General features: G+C 36.9%; 1 protein-coding gene across 1 annotated transcript in view; it reads left to right on the top strand.

Annotated features, from left to right (window-relative positions):
- The first annotated feature begins 5,942 nt into the window (after nucleotides 1-5,942).
- Nucleotides 5,943-24,577, top strand: part of DNAJC15 (DnaJ heat shock protein family (Hsp40) member C15) — a 60,990-nt gene continuing 42,355 nt past the window's right edge. The window contains exon 1 of the mRNA XM_074191721.1: nucleotides 5,943-6,160. Within this exon, the coding sequence (XP_074047822.1) occupies nucleotides 6,062-6,160 (99 nt within the window). The 5' untranslated portion in view covers nucleotides 5,943-6,061. The remainder of the gene's footprint in view (nucleotides 6,161-24,577) is intronic.

The raw sequence follows: 24,577 nt of genomic DNA, 5'->3' as shown, positions 1-24,577 counted from the left end.
ATAATTTTTTAAATCAATTTAATCTTTATTCATTCTGCATGTTATCTCACCCCAGTGATATATATCCTGCTCCATCTAATTATGGCCAGTTCCTCAGGACACTTGTTTTTCTGGGACTGATTTTCAGTTTTAATATTATTGAATCATCAACTGAAGCCCAACTAATTGGAGCCCCATATCTTTTTCCTTCCTTCCTTCTTTTTCTTTCCTTTTCATTTCTTTACCTTACAGGCTGCAACCTGCTTGAGTCAGATGCCAACACACTATATGATAGTTTTCAATTTTACCTTCTCTGACTTATTGAAAAGCAGAGCACTTTTTTTTAAGATTTTTCAAGGCAATGGGGTTAAGTGGCTTGCCCAACGCCACACAGCTAGGTAATTATTAAGTGTCTGAGGTCGGATTTGAACCCAAGTACTCCTGACTCCAAGGTCGGTGCTCTAATCCACTGCGCCACCTAGCCGCCCCCGAAAAACAGAGTATTTTCAAAAAGGAAAATGTCGGTTGCGGAATAGTTCTTATGAAAGGAAAAATGTTGGACTGTGGTCTGATTTGGGGTTCAAGAATGTGTGAATGAATTCATGAAAGATTGTCGACTCTTGACCCAGAAGAATTTAGGGACATTACTGTGGCTAATAGAAGCAGAGGGAGAAAGACAATAAAGGCATTTGGAAGTAACTGATCTCCTGAAAGAATTAGCAGAGCACCAATAGCAAAGGAGAGAAATTAAGGACAAATTGCAAAACCATTCTTGCAACTGGGCTGATAAGGGCAGACATAGCAGGAAATAAGACCAGGCTTCTATACGGGATACATCCTGGGAAAGGGTGGTGTTAGGGGAAGAGGTTGAGGTAATTCCCATCTCAACAAGTTTACATCTCGATATCCCTTCTCCTGGGATAGTTTTTGGGGTGATGGTAAAGGACTGAGGTATTTAAATCTAGTACCCATTCTGATGGAATAGCTTCCCATGTATAGTTTCCAGTAGCCCATAATGGGAATGATTTATCTAGATTACAATGGGATAGAAATCAGACACCCACAGGATATGCAAGGCCATCACTGAAGAAAACAATAAATAAAATAGTTTTCTCTGAAATTTCCTCTCTTCAATTCTTAGGATCCATAATTACTGTTTTCCATAGTTACCCATCTCCTTGTAAGAGAAGAAAGACAGGTTTCCTTATTGACTTTCTGGGATAAAGATTAGTCATTACAATTACCCAGAACCTGGATTCCTTTTAGCATTTAAGTTATTACACAGACACTGGGTATAGCATTCCTCTGGTTTTGCTTACTTCACAGAATTATTTCATTTGAATCTTTCCATCTTTCTATGAATTTCTCTGAACCGCCTTCCTTCTGCTTTATAGTGTGACCCCAGGTGTATGTATTCCATCTTCCCTCTCTGGTTCTAAAGTGGACAGAATGACTTGGGAGAGGGGACTTTAAATGACTTTAAGGTTCAAAGGGGGTTCTTTTTATCAGTGAAGAAATTACAAAGGCTCTTTGACTCAGGAAGGTACAAACAGGCTTAAATTTTAATTCACAGATTACTGAAAAAGTTTACAGGTTAATGCAAAACATGCACAGGTTAATTCAGAGTTCTTTAGGAAGGTAAAGAAAATGAATTTTTAAGAATAGTAAGTTTAAGCAAAGAAGAAACAGCTACAAGCTGGGCTGGTGAGAACATCAAAGACAGTTAATAAAGGAAAAAGACTTGGGGAAAGGAAAGAGTCAGAAGGCAGTTGGCTGGGATCACTTGGATCCAACAAGCAAGAAGAAGAGGGTGGGCAGAATTTTTATAGGGAGCCTAGTCCACCTCAGGTGCAGGAAAGGAGTCTGGGGGAAGAGTCAAGGAGTCACCCACCCGGGCATGACAGGTGGAGGAGGAATGGGGGAAGGGGCTGAGGTTACTTTCTATTATCTTAGTGAATTTGCATTTGAGAAGAGGGTTAGACTGAACCTTAAGGACTAAGTCAGATAGATGCTCTTTAAAATGTCAGATAAGCACAGATAAATTGTTCCTTAATATTACAGGAAAGGCTAGACAAATATTTCTCTAACATTTCTATCAATACTGCTTTGCCAAACTCATTAAATATTACCCCTCCACTGACAAAATTGGACTCTCATTTCTCTATGAACTGCTTCCCACTGGACAGGAGGAGAAAAACTCACATCCACATTCCTCTCAAATCCTAAATAATCTTTTCTTAGGAAACCATTTTTCCTGTTCCATTCTCCCTCTCCCCTAACCCTATTAACAAAATTCCTTACAGCAGAGGTATTGACTGTTTCTCCTTTTTTTAACCACCTTACATCTTTTGTTTTTTTATAATCTTTTATCTACAGATATTTTCTGTTTTCTCAATGTCTCAAGAAAATGTGAAAATCATTTTTAAGGAGATTAAAGACAAATGAATAGCTAAAGCCCTATACTCATGGCCATGCCTAGCCCTAGACATAGGAAAATATTCCTTTCTTTTCTTCATCATTCACTGCTATCTGAATCTATTTATTTTTTTTAAATGTTCATGTTTTCAAGCTGAATACCCTACCACCTATACTTTTAGAGAACTAATTATAATTCTTCTATTTTGATGAATATTCAAGTTTTTCCACTGGTAATTAGGCTAAATTTGGCAGTATTTCTTACTCTGGGGAATATAATGATCTCCTCTGCTTCTTGTAATATCACACTTCAAATTTTCCTTTGATTTCACACAAGTGAGGAGGGTTGCTGAACTATTCTGACTTTCTTTGAAATTTTTTTTCACCTTAAATGTCTGCAACATTTGTTGTTATTTATTGTTGTCTTGATGCTTGATCTTAAGATTTCTTGGGAATTAAACTTGACAATCCTTAATTCTCTCAATCAGTATGTATTTTGCCATCAGCAAATATGAAGGCATTACCCTCATATTGTTTTTCAAAAGTTTTTAATCTTGTTTTTCAGTAGGATAAATAATCTCTGGATTAGACTATCCCTTCAGATCTACTATTCTTCACATCTAAAATTCTTTTTTTTGCATAATTCTATTAAATATAATAATTACTATAAGTTTTTATAAACTATTTTCCTGGTCAAAGGTTGTTTTTCTTCGTTATTGTGATTGGAGTGTTAGACTTTGCAATGAAGACTTGTCCTGCAGGCCCTCTTTAATCCCTTTATAATCTGAAAAGAAAAGTTTGTCTGACCCTTCTTAAATCAAGAATTCAGTCCACCTTTAGACTTCAAAAATAAATAATTATCCTCCCCTCCTGGTACTTAACCTTAAAATTCAAAAATAAGTTACCTCCTCTTGGAAAAAGCATTGTAGAAGAATGTTCCTCTGAGATCAAATAATAGAATGGTCTCCAGGGAAGTTTAAGGTTTTTGGCTATTCTCTTTAAATTTATATACTGTTACCCTCTCCTTGTTAGTGAATAAATTTTCTGATCTCACTTGGTTGGGGAGATCATTTCCTAAAATGGTCTCCATTACCTAATGGTGGTGAGTAAATCCCAGAGAAATAAAACTTCGTGTCTAATCTATTTTTCTTTATTGCTGTTTTTATGTTATTTTAACTTGTTTTAAGGTTCTAATTTTAGATTAGCAAGACTCATATATTCTTCCAGCTTTGCTGTCTTTTGGTTTCTTTCACTTAATTCTTCAGGCTCTGTATTTTTGGGGTTTTTTGCTACAATTTTGTTCTAATTTTCATCTGTTTGGATGAGTGTTTTTGACATTCTAAGTTTTTGTCATTCTAATTTAGCTTCTCTCTTATCAGACATATAAGATCCCAGATTTAGAACTAGAAAGGACTTCAGAGGCCATCAATTCAAAGTTTTATTGTACAAATGAGGAATTGTGACTAATAAAACCTGATTTCAACTCATAGTTTTTGACTTCAAGTCCAGAACTATCTACTATCTTCCATGAAACCAATAATTTCTTTCTTTTTTTTCTCTAATGCTCACTTAATTCTTTTATTGCTCCTCTGAACCAATGTGGAAGTTCGTAAGTTTTTCATTGAACTTACGTAATGTTTTCATATTAAATTGCATATAATTTTTGATGAAAAATTTATCTTTTTCTAGACTGCTAATTTGTGTCCCCTCCTCCCACTCCTCTTGACACTTTTTATTAGTTGTTGACAGTTTCTCTGTGGGTTGGTCTATTTTATTGCTTTTTTTGTATTTCATCATCAATCTTTTCCTTTCTGTATTAAAGAATGTGGACATGGGTTCAGGATCTTTGTACTCTCCCTCCACCAAAACAAAACAAAACAAAACAAAACTCAAACTAAAGCTAATTCTCAGTTCTTTATAGATCACTGCATTTGAATGCTTTCTAAAGCAGTCAAGGAATGAAGAGACCAAGGTGGCTCCATTGATTATACATCTTTTCCCCAATCTCACTCTTCTCAGATCCACAATAGTCTCTGAATTCAATTTTTTTCTCCCTAGGCTATCATCTGGCACTGATAGAAATGGCAAAGATAAAATCAAGGGTCTAAGAGCCTAGGGGTGGCTAGGTGGCTCAGTGAATGGAGCACCAGCCCTGGAGTGAGGAGTACCTGAGTTCAAATCTGACCTCAGACACTTAATAATTACCTAGCTGTGTGGCCTTGGGCAAGCCACTTAACCCCATTGCCTTGCAAAAAAACTAAAAAAACGAGTCTAAGAGCCATCATGAAGCTTATATTCTATGGGGGAAGGCTGAGAAAATAATTCAAGGGAAGAAGAAAATGTTAACAGCAAAAAAAACATGCAGCAAGAGATATTGCAAAATTTAGCCTAATTATCAGTGACAAAAATCTTCCAATATGAGGATTTTAGAGGAGTTGAAGGATCAGACAAAATTTTCTTTTCATATTATAAAGAGATGAAAGAGGGACAAGTCTTCATTTCAGTCTAACATTCCAGTCCTCACAATAATAAGAAAAACAACCTTTGACCAGGAAAAGTTTATAAAAACTTATCATATTTAACAGAATTATTTCTTTTCAGAGTAGAGGGCCTGCAGACAAGTCTTCATTTCAAAGTCTAACATACCAGTCCTCACAATAACTAAGAAAAACAACCATTGACCAGGAAATTAGTTTATAAAAACTTATAGTAATTATTATATTGAACATAATTATTTCTTTTCAGATTATAAGGGGATGAAAGAGGGCCTGGACTGCAGGACAAGTCTTCATTTCAGCCTAACATTCCAATCCTCAGAATAACTAAGAAAAACAACCTCTGAACAGGGAAAAATAGTTCATAAAGACTTATAGTAATTATTATATTTAACAGAATTATTTCTTTTCAGAGTACAGGACCTGTTTTCATTTCATTCTAACATTCCAATCCCCACAATAACTAAGAAGAGCAACCTTTTGACCAGGAAAATAGTCTATAAAAACTGATAGTAATTAGTATATTGAACAGAATTATACAACATAAGAACGTTAGACGCGTTGGAGCTAGTTGGAACCTGCTGCAGAGCTGATTGTTACATCTTTTTTATTAAAGATTTTATTTATGTTGAGTTTTACAACGTTTCCCAGTCTCCCTTCCCTCCCCCACCCCGTTGTTACATTGTCACCAAGCTCAGGCCAATTAGAGAAAGTGGCCGGCGCGGCGGCCCGGGTGGTCCAGGCGGCGAAGGCTACAATGTATTCACTTGTTTCCTCCGAGGATGTTTGCTCCTTTTTTCAACCTTTCCCGGCTCCTCTAGGGCTGACCGGGACGTCGCTATTCCACCCTCCCACCCCCATTTTACAAGTGAGAAAACAGCTGAGTGGGACGCCAGGGTCCCGTTTGGGACAGCTGAGCAGAGTTCTCCCCTCCCCCGCCCTGGGTTTGAACTTGACCCCATGATGACCCGGGGCCCTTGAGGTTCACTGCCGTCCAATCCGCTTCAGGGATTCCAGACTGACGTCGCCTTTTCTATTCCGCCGGTTCCCTTCTGGGCCTTCTGGCCTCAGAACTCTGACCAGGGAAGCCGTTTAGAACCAAAGCCTGAAGCGCGCTTCCTAGACCGTGACCTTGGCCCCGCCTCGTAGCCGCGGCCCCGCCCCGCATCGCCATGGCCGCCAGGGGCGCCGGGCCGGGCGGCGAGAGCCTGCACCACGCCGAGTACGCTCCCCCGGCCAGCCGGGCCGAGGCCGACTTCGACCAGGGCCTGGTGAGTCCCGCGAGGGCCCAGCCCAGCCGGGGGCGCCGGGCGTGGCCGCCTCGGGGGCTGGGCCCACTCTGCGTGCCCGCCCCGTCACTCCCCGTGTCCTCTCCGGGGCCCCTCTCTCTTTGACTTCCAGCTCCCCTTCGCTTTCTGGCCCCATCTCTGCTCTTACTATCCTTGGACCCCTCCCCAGTTCCCTCTTGTCTTTGAGACTGTCCCCCCTTGTCTGATCACCTCCCCCTGTGTTTCCCCCCGCCCCTGGTTTCCCCACTCTTCCCTCTTTTTGGTCTCCCTCTGATTCCTCCTCTGCTCCCCTCCCTAAGGCCCCCTCCTCTTTGGTTCACTCCCATCCTTCTCGCTTTGCTCCCTTTCTCTTCAACCCACTGTCGACTCCCTGGTCCCTAAATGTATTTTTTGTTTCTTTAAAATATAATATTTTCTAATTAAGTTGCTAAGAACCAATTACAATAATTAATTTTAATTGACATTTACCTACATCATCCTATTTGATTTGAATTTTTTGTGACTTACTTTAAGGCTTGGTGTCAAGGAATTTGTTCTGAACTTTATTTGGTTTTTTCCACGGCAATGGGGCTAAGTGACTTGCACAAGGTCACACAGCTAGATAATTGACTGAGGTTGGATTTGAACTGAGGTCCTCCTGATTTGAGGATTGGTGCTCTGTCCACTGTTCTAAACTAAACATTAGAGTGAAGGGAGACCTGGAGCTCAATCCTGTCTTGCCCCTTTTCTCCACTTGTTCCAAGGCACCATCATTCAGGTCTTCTTCCCCACTCACTTGGACTATTGTAATAGCTCCTAATTAGTTTCCTGCCCCTCTTCAATCACACCTTTAGGCAGCTGCCAGATTGTTATTTCCAAAGCTCCCCTTATACTCTGTTGCTACTGGCTGACATGTGTTCTGACTAAATGACCTTCTTGGCTTCTTTTTTTTTTATTATTTTTAATTATTCCCCTCCCCCCCCCCAATTACATGCAAAGAGAGTTTTCAACATTCCTCCCTTTGCAGACTTTTGGGATCCACACTTTTCTACCCCTCTCCCTTTCCACCCCCACCACCACATCAGTAAATGGTCTGATATGGATTGTATATGTACAGTTGTGCATATTTGCTTATCAGTCATGTGGGGGGGGGAAAGAATTAGAACTAAGAGGAGGAAAAAGTATCAGAAAGAAAGCAAAAACATTAAAGAAATTATAAAAAGTAAACACCGTATGCTTTACTCTGCATTCAGACTTCAGTTTTTCCTCTTCATGTGGATGACATTTTTCCTAGCAAGTCTCTCATGATTGACCTTGATCAATGTATTGCTGAGAGGATTTAAGGTCTCCATAGCTGACTATCACCCAGTTAATGTGTACAATGTTCTCCAGGTTCTGCTCACTTCATTCAGCATCAGTTCATGCAAGTCTTTCCAGGCTTTTCTGAAGGTCGGCCATTCATGATTTTTTACAGATCAGTAGTGTTCCATCATATTCATATACCATAATTTGTTCAGCCATTTCCCCAATGGATGAGTATCCCTTCAATTTCTAATTCTTTGCCACTACAAAAAGAGCTACTATGAATATTTTTGAACGTGTAGGTCTTTTCCCTTTTGGAGTGTTTTTTTGGGGATGCAGACCTAGTAGTGGTATTGCTGAGTCAAGAGGGTAGTCACAGTTTTGTTGCCCTTTGGGCACAGTTCCAAAGTGCTCTCCAATATGGCTGGATCAGTTCACAACTCCACTATCAGTGCATCAGTATCCTAGTTTTCCCACATCCTCCCCAACATTGATTATTTTCCTTTTTTTTTTTTATCATTTTAGCCAATGTGATAGTTGTGAGGTGATATCTCAGAGTTGTTTGCATTTCTCTAATCAGTAATGATTTGGAGCATTTTTTCATCTGATTATCAGTAGTTTTAATTTATTCTACTGAAAACTGCCTGTTCATATCCTTTGATCATTGACAATTGGGGAATGACTTGTATTCTTATAAATTTGACTTTATTCTCTATATTTTAGAAATGAGTCCTTTATCAGAAACACTGGCTGTGAAAATTGTTTCCTAACTTGCTTCATTCCTTCTAATCTTGATTGAATTGGTTTTATTAATGCAAAAACTTTAAGGTAGTCAAAATTCTCTATTTTGTAATTTATAATGTCCTTTATTTCTTGTTTGGTCCATGATTTTCTCCCTTTTCCATAGATCTGACAGTTTTTTTTAAATTCACCTAATTGAACTATGGTATTACCCTTTATGTTTAAATCCTGTACCTATTTCAACCTTATCTTGGTATAGGGTGTGAGATGTTATCAAACAGTAGATTACCATAGCCATTTACTGCTCTATCTTTTGTGCCTAATCTATTTTCTATTTCTTAGTCAGTTTCAGACAATTTTGATGAATGCTTGGTCCATCTGTCCTTGGAACTCATAACATCAAATCAGCCCCACTGAAAGGGGAAGACATTTAAAACAAAAACGTGAAACATGCTTCCTAGAAGTGTGACCCTGGGCATGCCCCGCCCTATATTTATAATACATAGTTTTTAGATCTGCTGAGACCAGGCCATCCTCCTTTGCAGTTTTCTCATTAATTCCCTTGGTATTCTTGACCTTTTGTTCCTCTATATTAATTTAGTTATTTTTTTCTAACTCACTAAAGTAAATTTTTGGAAGTTTGGTAGTTTGGAAGTTTGACTGAATAAATGATTTAATTTAGGTAGAATTGTCATTTTTATTATATTAGCTCAGCCTAACTATGAGCAATTGATAGTTTCCAATTGGTTTAGGTCTGACTTGAGTTGTGTGTAGTGTTTAGTAATTGTGTTCATATAATTTCTGGGTTTGCCTTGGAAGGTAGATTCCCAAGTATTTGATATTACTTTAATTGGAATTTCTCTTTCTATCCAGTGTCCTTGGGCTTTGTTGGTCATATATAGAAATGCTCATGATTTATGTGGATTTATTTTATACCCTACTACTTTGCTAAAGTTGCTAATTGTTTCAAGTAGTTTTTTAGTTGATTTTCTAGGATTCTTTCAGTATACTGTCATATCACCTGTAAAGAGTGAGAATTGTGTTTCCTCATTGCCTATTCTAATGCCTTCAACTTCTTTTTCTTTTTGCTAAAGCTAACATTTCTAATATTATGTTGAATAATTGTGGTGATAGCAGGCATCTTTGTTTCACCCCAGTCTTACTGGGAATACCTCTGGTTTATTCCCATTACATTTAATGTTCATTGATGGTTTTAGTTATATACTGCTTGTTATTCATTTTAAGGAAAATATTTATTCCTTTGCTCTCTGGTGTTTTTAATAGAATGGGTACTGTATTTTGTCAAAAGCTTTTTAGCAGCTATTGAGAAAATCATATGATTTCTGGTAATTTTATTATTGATATGGGCAATTATTCTGATTGCTTTCCTAATATTGAGCCATCCCTGCATATCTGGTACAAATCCTACCTGATCATAGTGTATTTTCCTAATGATAACTTACTGTAATCTCTGTTAAAATTTTAATTTAAAATTTTTGCATCAATATTCATTAGGAAGATTGAATTATAATTTTTTTTGTCTATTTTGACTTTTCCTGTTTTAGGTATCAGCACCATGCTGGTGTTGTAAAAGGAATTCGGCAGAACTTCACCTATTTATATAGAATTGGAGTTAATTGTTAGATTAAATATTTGGTAGAATTAATCTGTAAATCCTGGAGATTTTTTTCTTAGGGAGTTCATTGATGACTTGTTCAATTTCTTTTTTCTGAAATAGGATTATTTAAGTATTTTATTTCCTCTTCTGTTAATTGGGGCACTTTATATTTTTGTAAATATTCATCTATTTCATTTAAATTGTCAAATATTTGGGATACAGTTAGACAAAATAGCTCTAAATTACTACTTTAATTTTCTTCTTTTTGGTAGTGAGTTCACCCTTTTCATTTTTGATACTGGTAATTTGATTTTTTTTAAAGCAGATTAACCAAAGATTCCCTGTTTTCTTTTTGTACCTTTGCATGACCAACACCTCTCCCCTCCCCAGCCCGCCATGGAAATCTCTATTGCTACATAATCAGCAAGGACTTTTCCACCCATAGGGAGTGCTGCCCTCACCCCAACCCCACTCCCACTTCCCATCTCCCCTTACATATATTTACTTTTCTCAATAAAGAGTGCCCTTTCCTTCTCTCAAATCAGTTAGACCGCAGTCCCATTTTTGTTTCCTCAGGACCTAGCACAATGCCTTCATCCTTCTTTGTTCATGTGAACCTAGGAAAGTTGACCCACCTTCTCTGAATTTCATTTTTAAACATAGGAAGGATAAAAGCTGCAGTACTGGCTTCCAGGGCTGCTGTAAGGTACTATAGACCTGTGTTTGTGAGCTTTAACTACTAATAGATGGGAGAAGTGGCTTTGTATTTTGATGATCAAGTAAGGTAAGATATGTAAATGCAAGTAAGGGCAGAGTAAACTTGAATTATTATTATGACAGATGTGGGAAACAGAAGAGGAAGAGGCCAGGCCCTTAAACATGTGTGAGGGAGTTGGTGAAGTAGTTGTGAAATCAATAGAAAGTAAGCCACTCACTTGCTGGAAAAATGTAAAGATTGTTACTATGTTGACTTTAGAGCTGAAAGAGACTTTAGAGATTCTACAGCCCAGAATGTTCCATAGGGTGGCCAGAACCAGCTAGAGGGACAAAAGAATGAACCTAACCTAGGAGGGGTGGTGAACCAGTCATTGAGTTCAGCTCATAATAATAATATATGCCCCTTTCCTTCCAGTGGAAACAAAATTCATATCCAAATTCACAGAAAGAAAACAAACATAAGATTTGATCCCCCTGTAGAGAGGGCAGGGCAGAAGATCATTTCATTATGTGGACCTGTAGCAGTGGAAGCTAACGATGAGGACCTGCTGGCAAAGTGCCTTTGTGTAGTCATCACCTCTGTGTGGGATAAAAATCTACTTAAGAAAATCTTCAGAGACTGATTCTGAGAAAAACGAAGTTTTTAATTGCTTTTCTTGAGAAAAGTACAGACTCACAATCTCTTGTCAAGAGGTGAGAGTTTGAACTGCACCTAAAGGAGAGTCAAGTGAGATTATATGACTTAACGAAATCTCCCCTCCCCTTCAACTCATTGGCTGAGTTTTTCAGGGTTACATTCTATTCTTGGAAATCTACCCCAGCAACAAAGAAAAGAAGGAAACGGGTTTCATAAAATATTACCTCACCAATCCAGATGGTGAGGACACCAAAAAAACATTTCAATGAACTCTGTCTATAACTATCTAAAATGAAATAATGTCTAAATCTAGTAAAAATAGTCTTATCGTAAAGCAGGTGGCTCATGAGCTTCCCTTTTGGAATGAAAAGTCTTTCTAGGAATAGTCCAATAATAATTGTTTGGTTTTCTTAATATTTCTTAACCTTGAGAGGAGTTCACTAGGAATATTAACCCTGTAAGTTTTACTAGGAGTATTCCACTCACCTCCTTCTGTTTCTATAAAGTCAAGGTTTATAGATTGAACTGGAAGGAATCTTGGTTGTCATCAAGTCATGCTCCCTTCTTCCATCTCATTTGACTCATGAGGAATGTAAGGCCCCTAGATGTTAAGTGACTTGCTTATGGTCATACTGGCAGTAAGTGGCAGAGCCTGGACCTTTGACTCAAAAATCCACTGTTCTTTCCAGCCCCTAAACCTATGTTCTGGTAGGAGGTGGAAAGGACATTTTTTTTTGGGGGGGGGAGGTTTAGGTTTTTGCAAGGCAAATGGGGTTAAGTGGCTTGCCCAAGGCCACACGGCTTGTCTGAGACTGGATTGGAACCCAGGTACTCCTGACTCCAAGGCCAGTGCTTTATACACTATGCCACCTAGCCGCCCCTTGGAAAGGACATTTACATGCTGAAGGGAGGTGGTAACCACTTCTAGAAGTTTACCCAGTGCCACCATACAGGATGCTGCAGAAGCCCATGCTGGCTCCCCTATGGATTTAAATGGATTTAAAGAGTTTCTTGGTTTATATGGTCTGAAACTGGCCTAAGCAAAAGTGACAGATTATCAAATATCCAGTCAAAACCTACCAGCCTGTGATCCCAAGTTTATAACCCATCCAGATTCAGAGATTGGATTAGATTCGGAGGGCAGCCTGCCACTATGCCTTCCATTTTATACTTAGGAGAGAGTATGGTACAGCTGTAAGAGTATAGTCATTGGGCATCTGTTCATCTCCTAGTTCTTCTGCTTACTTGCTGTATGATCACAAGCAAATTACTTAATTTCATTAGGTCTTATTTTTTTTTTTCAAATGTAAAATGGAATCATTGGTCTAGAACTTGAAGGGCCCATATATGATCCAGTAAATCCCTTGAGAGCAAATAGAGTATTGTCATTTTAATTTTGTTTTTTTTATGGTTAAGATTTATTTTATATAGAATTGTAATAATTCTTCATTTTATTTCATTACAATATAAACTAAAAATTATTTACAGAGACATACCTCATAAGGTCTAAATTACTTTAGACTGATTTTATTTTGTAGATGAGAAAACAGTGATTAAATGACTTTTTTTTAAACAATTACAGGCTAATTTTTGTTTCCAGATTAAGAATAATTTCTACTATATGTCCAGGAAGAAGAAAAGGTTAGGAGATAAAATTATGAACTTTTTAGACCTATTTGGAGGCCTATTTGAAAAATAGTTTTTGTCATAATAATTACAGGAAAGTTGCAACTTATTTAATAAGAGTGAGATTTTTAAAAAATTTAAAAATTATAAATTATTTCAATCTTTCTTTTTTTTTCAGTTAAACTTCCTTTCAAATTTATGAATTAAAACTCATTTAGGCAATTGAGGAAATAAAAAATCTTAAGATGAAGGCAAAAATACCTACTTGGTTTCTAGATAATATGGCATTTTGTGGTACAAACTGTATTCTGATTTTATTTTCAGTCTTTATTGGTTTATCTCATTTTCATGGAAAAGGAGGTTTGATTCCATATTATACAAGGAATATATTAAGGTGACCTTTTTAAGAAAACTTATTTAAATTCACATAGAAAAGTAGCTTTTGACAACAATGCTTTGTGAAACATTTAACTCCTGCTGCTATTGTCTTATTTCCATAGTATGAAATGAACATCATTCACAAACAGATGAAGTAAAAGTTAATTATATACTTTATATTTAATAGGATTTATTCATGAATGGATCACTTCCCCCCCAAAAAAAGAAATTTATAAGAATTATTTTATACCTTGAAGACTATAGAAAGCAGTGTGTGTATATAGAGACACATAATATACATATATGTATTTAGACATATATCTGTGTGTTTATATATATATATATATAGTATGTTTTTTTAAAAATTTATCTGGTGATTCATCTCTTCTTTGCATACTTCATGGCTTTGGGGGTGGGGTGAACCAGCATCTTTCCAAGACTGGGAGAAATTCTTATATAATAAATCAGTTAATTAGAAGTATTTATTAGTATTAACAACAACAAAAATAATGGCCAGTCTTTATATAATGCTTTAACGTTTGTAGATGACTTTACAGATATTAATTAAATCTACTTTTATGTTCAGCCCTAGTGCCATTGGTGATGCAAAAGAAATATAAGACAGAATTTATATGATGATGTTCACATACCTATTTGTGTGAGACAGCTAGAGAACAAACAGTACAAGATAATAAACCATCAAGTTTTAAATTGCATAGTTCAGACTAAGAACTACATGATTCAGAGAAAAGAAACTGAATGATCCCTACCTGTCTCACTTCTCATTCTTCTTTGCTGGATCTTCACTATCTCCTATTCCCAAACCCACAATTCTGTCCTGTACCCTGTTCTCTCCTCTCTCTTGCCTGGTGATCCCCTAAGTCCTAAATTACCTGCAGTCTATTGGCTGTTTCCAGATGCATGCTCCATAGCTACCCCAAATTTAGCACAGAACTCAATTGTTCCTCCCCCTGCTTCTCCACCCTCCATGCATCCATCTCCTGAACTTCACTTAACATCTATGTTTTATTATATTTTTATTTCTTTTGTTACACATTTTTCAGTTACCTTTAAATCTGGATCAGTGGCACTCAGGTGTTTTATGATTTGACAGGACAGGGTGGTGACACACAGGGTTCAAATCTGCTCCTGGATAGTCACTACCTGGGTGTCCCTGGGTGGGTTACTCATCTGTAAAATGAGCTGGAGAATAAAATGGCAAACTACTCCAGTATCTGCCAGGAAAACCCCCAATGGGGGTCACAGAGGGATGGACTTGACTGACCAAGCAACTCAACTGCAGCAATGAAAGAAGCCTGACACTTCTTCTCTAGCCAGTCTGGCCCTCTTGACCCTCCATCTGCAGGGTGCTCCCAGGCCTGGACTGAGCTTTCTTCTTGCCTCATTTCTCAGGATCTCGACCTTCCCTCCAAGCTCAGTTCAAGCACCACCTAGATGTACCCTTTCTTTTCTAGCTGATATTTCCTTTCTACTTCCCACTATCATATATGTGTGTGTGTGTGTGTGTGTGTGTGTGTGTGTGTGTGTGTGAACACACCCATACACACTCATAGGTGCTTAATAAATGTTTGTAGAATTGATTTGAGGCAAAATAATCTGAACCTGCTTTGGAATTGGCTGAAACCAGCAAAATATCTACATAGCAAACCCTGTGGTATGCAGCATCTGGCCTGTAAGGAGTGCTGAAGCACACTGGCACTAGCTCTCATTGATGGTGGAAGCTGAAGGAGCTAGGGACCCAGCACTCTATTTGCTCTACCAATACAGTATGGGATAAAATTGAATAAACATTGAAGTGGCAGAGTGGATGGATGGAGTGCTGGTCCTGGAGTCAGGAAGCTGTCTTCCGAAGTTCAAATCCAGCTTCAGACACTTTATAGCTGGGAGAACCTGGCTAAGTCACCAAACTCTTTTGGCCTCAATTTCCTCGTCTGTAAAATGAGCTGGAGAAGGAAATGACAAACCAGTCTCTTTACAAACATTGAGATGATGCTTTTAACTTCACAGGAATCAATTAATGGTTGTTAGCACATAGGTACTTATTAATTGATTTCTCTAAATTACGTTTTAGAGATATATTTCATTTGTTGTGAATGCCTTCTTTTAAATGGACCTAGCCCTTTTTTAGTTATGGAATCTCATTTATGAAAAGTTTAAGGGATATTCAAGGGAAATTTTTCTATACAGCAATTTTCAATTTGTTTGCCTTATGGTCTGACTTCAGAACCTAACTCAGTATAAATCCATCTCTCCTATAGTGTTATATTTTTTAATTACACTTAGGATTATGGGAATTGAATGGTGATCCCTATGTCTAATTTTGAGCATAATATAAATGTGTAATAAATGCTTGTTGTATTGACTACTACTAAATACTTGAGAGATTAGTGATAAAATTCTTATCTGAGAGAGGTGAAGAACTTCCCTGGTAAACAATTTTCATTTGTACCTTGTTCCTGCTGATGAAGAATGTTCTACTAGGTCACTGGAATTCACATAAAGTTATCTAGCCTTATGGCACTCTTTTTTTTTCCCCAACCTTTTCTTTAAATATTTACATAATATCAATGGAAATCAAATTAAATAACTACTTTTTTTGTGCTTATAGGTAATTTTTGTTACACGTTCTTTTCTTGGTCTCATTTTTTGATGGTAAACAAATTCCTCAACTAAATAGAAGTTGTTCCAAATTTAAAATTGGATTGTGTCCTGAAAGTTAATTTCTTTGTTTATTAAAATTTGGAATATTTTTCCCATTAAAACCAAACAAATATTCCTAGTATTTTGAATGGTACTCTGAATTAGGATGTTGTAAAGCTGCTATCATTGCAACATGGATTTAGAGAAATACAGTTTCATAAATAAATACAAGACTTTTTATGGAGCTTAACATATTTTGCTGGTATTTGAGGTTGAAGCAACTCATTGACTCAATAACTTCAGTGAACCTACCATGACCCTTATGCCAACTTCCTTTTCTAGCTCATATGAAGTACCACTCTGCTGATCTGTTGTATTTGTTTTCTTGGAAAAAATGAAAGAGAATTTAAGGTTTTTTTTCTTAATTGGAAGTTTTCCTGAATGACATTTGTCGTGTATATTGTAAAAGATTATGGGGCATGGCTTGGTTGTACCAATTCTCCTTTGTGGTTCCTTATAGCTTTAAGATTCTTTACTCAAAGATTATGAAAATTTAAGAGAGACTTTCTTTGACCAGCCTTTATATTATCTAGTACTATTGCTCTTACTATAACATCTTGAGTGTGTTCATCAATTCATAAGAGGCTAGGGACTTTGCAATTATATGTATTATTTTTTGCCAACCCTTATTTTCACATTTATTCATATTTTAGTTTAATGTCATCAGTGAAAGCTTCTTGCTTTAATTAGGAAACCATGTTGACATCAGTGGCACACTGAATAAATATAGAGTAGTACTTAAAAGATTATTCTTAGGCAATCACTATACATAATGAGGATTTAAGATTTTTTTTTGAAATTATGCATAAAATGCAACTGATTTTGGTAAGCCTGAGAGATTCTCTTTTATTCACTTACTAATCTCACTATGGAAGTTAGTATATGCTTATTACTCCATTACTTTAGTTATGTGTGATGTGATACATTTGGCTATTCCTTCCACAATGCGGATCATTACCTGTCCATCATCACTTCTTATGCTATGTTGTCCCACATTCCTTCCACAGAGGATGAACCTGTTGTTCTAGAGGCCTTCCTCTGGTTCTGTATCTGAATGCTCTCTGAGAGCACACCCCTTTTACCATTGGGTTGTTCCTGAATGATAGCTTTTTTTAGGTCTCTTGCCTAAAAGAAGGTAGGGAGGACTTGTGATTTCATTGGAACAGGAAACTTGGATAAGGAAACACAGTCCACCCCTCTGCAGCTTAGGTCTTAGAGAAAGGGAGGAAATAATAAGTGGTTCCCATATGCCAGGCCTTCCACTGATGTGTGGGCATACAGATACAAGAAAAACAAAAGACATTCCCTGCTCTCAAAGAGCATCATGCTAATGGAGCAAGACAGCACACCAGCTGGGAGACTGGAGGAAGGATGAGGGGGCAAGGGAAGGGAGCATTCCCTCCACAATCAGTAAACCTTTATGAAGGGCCTGGTGCTACGGGATGAAATGCAAGGAAAGGCATAAGGAGGACTGAATATTCCCAGTCCAGGATGTCATGGGGGCTGAAGGAGCTGCCAGGACGAGGTGTTGAATCCAGTGGCAGTCATTCAAGGGAAATGGAGCCCATCATGGGCCCAGAGTAAAGGAAAATTGATAATGCTTCTCTTTCCTTTAAGTTATTGCAGTATTTTCATAGAAATTTGTAGTGGGGCTCTCTGGCTTATCTGCTTTTGAAGGTGTAACACCAGTATTTGGGATGGATTCCCTAGCTTGGGCAGATGCAGATCTTAAAAGTTTGTGAAATTTGTGACAGGAGTGAAGATTTGGAGGAAGATAACCTGTGAGTCCTCTGCTTGGTGAATAACATTTTGTCATACCTGACATATTCTCCTGAATATGAATTTAAAAAAAAAAATCTACATTTATAACATCCTCCCACAACAGTATTTGCTGGTTCAGCAACACTTTATCCTTCCCCTTCCTTTTTCCTCTCCTCAACTTTGTGTTGTTTGAATTCAAAAAGCTTTGTTTGTAGAAATTGAACTAAACAATAAGACAGCATGAAATTACTGACTTCAGCAGAATCTGGTTTGCCAATGATTAACCCATGAGATTTGAATCACTGCAAGATAATAAAAAAAAATGTGAGACATCTGGCTTATTCTTTTCCATTAGTTTGATGTAATCTTGTTTCTCAGGTGTTATGAATTGAAGATTCTGTTACATGTTGTGTTTATATTATATTTTATGGTACATTTTTGAGAATAAGAACATGGTTAATAGCATGCATACAACAAATTTGTAATTGGTTGTGTTATGTAATTGCTTTCCCTTTATTAAATTTTGAAGTTCTTTTTCGACTACGAGTTGTTTAGATCATGATGTCAGCAATTAAATAGAATTATTTAGCTATAAAAATTAATACTTGGCAGTTAGTCTAAAATAGGCAACATTGAGCAGTCATAGTTTTAGTTATTTTCACACAGATTGGGCATTTTAGTTTGTCAGAATACATTTCTTAACTTCAGGCAGTGTCATTTCTGGGTAGTGAGTGAGAGCTGTGTTAGGAAAAGTGATTGGATTGGGGAAGCACAGACATGTATTTTATAGGGTAAATCAAGTACAATATCAAATCTGTGAGCTGTCTCCATTGATAAGACCAACTGTTAAATATTTCTCTCTGACATATTTTTAGCCTTGGATTTTTTTTCATTTTCTGTTACTCAGCCACAAAGTTGGCAGCAAGCAAATGCCATAGTCCTTTTTTCTTTTAATGTTCCTTCTTCCCCTCCCTCCCTTTTTTATTGAGAAAATGCAAACTGAGTGTGCCCTTTTCCCCTCAAAAGAATTCCTTCTCTGAAAAGAAAAGCTCAACTTCTGGCTCCAGAATGTTACTCATCTCTTCTCACACATAACAACAAAGCACCTGGCAAATATGGCCACTGGGAATAGCTGGATGTGATCCAGTGGTTCCCAACCTTTTCTAGTGTGAAGATCTGGGAGATTTATATTGTTTATATCCGTTGCTTGAGAAAATCAAGGATGACAACTCACTTTTTTAAAAATTTAAATAATTTATTTGTTTTTCCAGCTACACATAATGGTAGGTTTTTACCAAGGATTTTGTTTTTTGTAATTTTTTTTTTGCAACATTTTGAGTTTTTACATTTTCCTCCCTTCCTCCTTTTCTGACAGGTTCTACATTTATAACCAAGCTAAGCGATGACAACTAACTTTTTTTTTTAGGTTTTTGGCAAGGCAAATAAGGGTTAAGTGGCTTGCCCAAGGCCACACAACTAGGTCATTATTAAGTGTCTGAGACCGGATTTGAACCCAGGTACTCCTGACTCCAAGGCCGGTGCTTTATCCACTACACCACCTAGCCGCCCGACAACTAACTTTTACAAATTTTTACAAAGTTTCCCAAAGTTCTGCTAGGACATCTACACCTTCTAGATCCTATGAGGCAACAGACTTTTGAAACCGGCAGAGGATGGACCTGGATTTTAAGTTTTGATTTAGCTATTTCCTCTCCCTGAGCCTCAGTTTCCTTATCATTAACCCTAATATGGCACAGTTGATAGAGCACTGGCCTTGGAGTCAGGAGGACAGGAGTTCGAATCCAGCCTGAGACATTTGACTTTTACTAGCTATGTGGCCTTGAGCAAGTCACTTAACTTTGCCTCGAATTCAGGGTCATCTCCTGTCGTCCTAATTCATATATGACCAGTGGACCCAGGATGGCTCTGGAGGAGAAAGGAACACTGGTGATTTAGTGCAGTATCTCCACACACACACACACACACACACACACACACACTCAAATCCAATTCACATGTTTGTCGTGTCATCACCTCCCTGATGTCGTGGTTTTCTTCAAAAATGAAGGGCAGAGGCAGCTAGCTGGTGTAGGTCAGGAGAACCTGAGTTTGAATCTGGTTTCAGTCACTTAATCCCATTGTCTTAAATAAATTTTAAGAAAAGAAAATGAAGGACAAACATTATTATTACTTGGACTACTCCTTTTCACTTTAGGTTTGTTTGAATTGCATTAGATTGTACTCACTAAGTTATGTGGTTCTGCAGAATAATGAAGTATTTTTCTTGAAAGTATATCCTGATGAGGGAAGGCAAAAAGAAAGGAAGGGGGAAGGAAATATCTATTAAATACCTACTCTGTGGATGACTGCTTAGTTGGATAGCCTGTCAAGCTTTCTTTAAATTAGTTTACTCTCCACCTTTTTTTCCTCTGTTTTACACAATGATACTACTTATAATAATTCAGCATTCTTCTTTATAAGATTTTACAAATGAGTTCATATTCATATTGTTGACTTTGCCATCTCTTTCTACTTGGCAAATATAGCAGATCTTTACTAACTATGGTGCTTCTCACTTGGTCTTCTTTTGGTGCCAATTGATTTGTATAAATTAAATTCCTATATAAAATTATCCTAATTGACACTAATTTCTGTTGTCCACTTCCCATGGTACACTTAAAAAATGTTTAAATAGTTCAAGATTGAGTTCTTTAATTACACCCCATGTTTCATTCTATATTCCTTTCTCTAGCGTTTTGTTCATTCTAATCTTTGTTCTAACAAATCAGTAATTTCATTATTCACAGACAGCCAAAATAACCCCAAAATCAGCATTACATTTTTTCCCCTGTCTGTTAACTTCACTTTTTTTTTTAATAAGTTGCCATCCAAAAGAGTTTGGTTTGACTCTTCACACAAAAGATTAAGAGAATGAAGAGTGTCTGTTGACACCATTAGGGTATGCACTTACATGGCAATTTATTGCTGTCCTATTGGGGCCAGTACACATGGCAACTTGGTTGAGTCCAAAATTGAGTGGGAGGAGACCGAGCTGGACCAACTTTGGAAAACTGTAAAGCTATTTTAATGATGACACTAGGCTTTCTGTGGAAAAAATACAGCTTTTTCATACCGGTATTCTATCCATGTCTCCAAAAACATAAAAATAAATAATGCCCAGAAAGCAATAGAAGGATGCATGATGGGTAAGAAGGGGTTGCAGTAAAAAGAGGGAGAGTAAAAGATATCAAGGACAGAGAATGACACTGTTAAAGTCAGCAGAAAGTCAGGAAACAGCAGAAGTGAACTTGGCAGTCCTGTGAGAAGATCTAGACAAGAGTTTCACAGATGAGCAGCCGTGTGTGGGTTTCCATTTTCATCCCAGGAAGGAATATCCAAATCAGGATCCCAAAGTCCATTTGAATATACATTCAATATCCTGAATGAGATCATGAGTTTTTGGAAAAGAGGGTCTTTGTTATTTCCTTTTGTATCACCTAATACTAATTCTACAGTGAACACCTAGTAGGTAATCACCAAATAGATTTGATGAGTTGGTGACCCTTTTAAAGAAAAGATAGAGAAGTTTTTTCATTTTTCATCCTTTAATTACACTTAGGCAGACAAGTCTTCATTTTGATACCTCCTCTCAACACAACAGATTCAAAATGCAAAATTACCAGTCATGTTTTCAAACCTAAAAGTAAAATGTCTGCCTCACTTCTTTGCCTGCAAAAGGTTTATATGGCAACAGGAAATATAGAACAACTTTGGAAAAGTGTATCCTCATAGAAAATGTTGATTTTAGTAATGCTTCTAACACTTTTAAATCAGTCATTGAAAAAAAATTTCCTTTTGTTTTTTGAAAATTTTTACCAAGTTTTTACATTACCTTCCCTATCCCTCCTACTTCTCCTACCCAGTCAATCATCATTCCTTGAAATAAAATAAAAAAGGTAAGGGGGAAAAAATTGCAACAAAACTAATCAACAGCCCATCATCAACCAAGTCAGACAGTATGTACATTATTTCATGGCCACAACCTTCCCAATCTTTGCAAAGAGGGGTTGGGTGGGAAGGGAGACTCATTTTCTTTTATGTGGGTAAGAGTAGGGGACTTTCCATTTGTTTCTGCAAGACTGGCTGCTGGGAGTTATGAATTCAGATCCCAATTATATATTAATAGTAAACCTTACAAAAACTAATACTTGTCTAAGGCAACCTTGTGGGCAGTTGAGGTGGAAAGGAGAAGGGGGTCCAGAGCCTTTACAGAAAACCTCTCCTGGCTTTCACAGTGCCCAGGATCATCTTAAAATACTCTTAGGGGTTGAACTTCCTACTACTTATCATAAGACTTTAGCTAGATTTATTCAGCAGGCATGTGATATGGATAGACCTGGAGTCAGAAAGAACTGAGTTAAAATTGGTCCTCAGATTTTGAGATCCTGTTAATCTCTGTTTCAGTTAACTCCTTCATGAAATGGGAATAATAATAGCACCTTTCTCTCAGGATTATTGGGAGAATAAAATGAGATCGCATTTATAAAGCACTTTACAAATCTTAAATGTCTTATAAATACTGGATGGTAGTAGTAGTAGTAGTAATAGCTTGGAATTGGGCTCAAATGAGGTCTATAGTCTCAATTATTATGTATAAATCATTTTCAAGGAGGATTCAATTGCAGTATGAAAAATTCACTGAAGTTCTGAGATAATTTCATGTAGTTATAAAAGCAAATATTTTTACCTAGTGATTTCAGTTTATAAAAATTGCACTTGCCCTTGCAAACTAATAATGTGCCCTGATTCTGGTGACCATGAAAATAATTTTTATTTTGCTTTAGAATTATTTTTTCTATTATTTAATATCTTTTTTGTGCTCTCTTAATAGTAGTTTAATTTTGAAAAATGATATAAAAGGTATTTAAAATAAAGAATGAAGTCCATTTTTATGGATGACAATAAATAAAAGATGGTGGACTATGGATATAAAATTTAAGATTAAGTAAATGTGAAAGATGTGATAAAACTCATGTGGTAATTTGTTTTTGTTTGTTGTAGTAGTAGTAGTAGTAGTAGTAGTAATAGTAAAGATGAGAATATCTAAATGCTTATACCATTTGTGTCAAATGAGCCATGTGAGAACTTTACAACCAAATGTGTTTAGGATTGTTTTGTTTTAATTAAATGCTCAAAAATGGTAGGGTCCAGTGATTCTGTATAAACTCCTTGCTTAAAAATCTTAACATTATTTCTTTTCAAAGTTTAAAATTATATACTTCTCTCTTTCTGTTAGGTCTCCTTTGTATTTTTTCTTTATGGTTTCTCAGACTATTTGAAAAGTAACCCCTTTATACCATTGCTTTTGTTTAGTGACAAACGATAAGAAATTTTTCAGGATAGGGCAATCCATATTCCTTTTTTATACATTTTTCTCAAAAATATGATTCTTTTACCCTTGGTGAGAATGTTCTTTAATTATAATGGATGTCATTTTGTGTGTGTGAATGAATTTTTTTCCTCATGGTAGGGAGGAATACAAGAGGAGTCAAGTTGGGTATCTGAAATAAAGTCATTAAAAAAAATATGGATAGAGCTAGTTAACCCAACCCATGATTGTTCATTGGCCTCAGAATAAATGAAGTTAATTCTGAAAATGAGCAAGTTGATTCTCTTAGAAAAGAGATCTTAGTGGGAGGTTCATCAAGGGGCAAGTTTGCAAATAAGAGTAGTTCATTCATTTTTTTTTGTAGTAAAGCTCCCACAGAAATGGCTGATTTTTTTTTCAATTGTGACTGCTGTCAAGAATATTTCTTTGGATGTCTCAATTTTATTATTCAGGTTTTTGGTATGGGCAATAGCAAATATTGACTCACCTAAACATTTCATATTCCTAATAAAATGTTGGAAAGCTGTCATTACAACATCTTGGAACACACTTTTTGTGTACTGAAGGAGAATATTATTAGCATTGAAAAAATTGATGTTTGTGTTAGGGAACAAATTGTGGATTACTGAAAATACCATTTGATTAATGCTATTCTGGCTGTTCTCTTCAGATCTTGACCCAACTCATTATCCATATCCACCACCTCTCCATGATACATGGGCTATCCAGATTGCTGTCAGAATCTAGGAACTATGCATCCTTCATCTACTTGGTTGTTCCTATCTGGATACCAGTATGTTTCTCATTAAGGAGATCATCTAGTATTTTGGCTTTCTCCAAGAACTTTCTGACTCACTTGTGACTGGACAGCTGGTTATTCCAGGGAGTCTTTGAGTTTCTGACTCAATATGTAAAGAATCCAGTACTTTGTACCCACACTGAATATACAAGTTAAATCAGTGCCTTCTGTTTGCTGTGATCATGAAGGATCACCAGTATATTGCTCTGCCTTTTTTGTCTTGATGCTTGTTTTTTCAAAGAAGTGGGTCCAGATGGCATTATTCATAGCTGGTTTCTCCTTTTAGTGAGATCTGATTTTGAATCAATCAAATGATCAGAAAAAACTCTAGTCCATCTTATCGTTGCTCAGTATGAGACCCTAGAACTTTGTGTCCTGTGTCCAGAAGTGGAAAGGGCCAGACAAGATTCACTCTGAGCCCCTCGAAGTTGCATCTTAAACCAGATGACTGCAGCAGAGACCAGCTGAGCCAGGGCTGGATTAACTAACTGCCTTTCCTGGGGCTGGTGGTCAGAGCAGCAACTCAAGCGATGGCCCTGACCAGGCAGGAAACCTAGTTGGTTCATGTTTTTATTCAAAATGATTTAATAGTACAGAAACAACACATTTGTAATGATTTTCAAAATAATGTGAAATGTACATAACTCAGAAATGCCAAGATGTAGTTATTACCTTCAAGGCAAGCTTGTTCTTATATTTTGAAATGAGAAAACTACAGAATAACTTAAAAC

This window comes from Macrotis lagotis, chromosome 6 (genome assembly GCF_037893015.1).
Source record: "Macrotis lagotis isolate mMagLag1 chromosome 6, bilby.v1.9.chrom.fasta, whole genome shotgun sequence".
Taxonomy (NCBI): Eukaryota; Metazoa; Chordata; class Mammalia; order Peramelemorphia; family Peramelidae; genus Macrotis; species Macrotis lagotis.
This window is presented reverse-complemented; position numbering and strand designations above follow the sequence as displayed.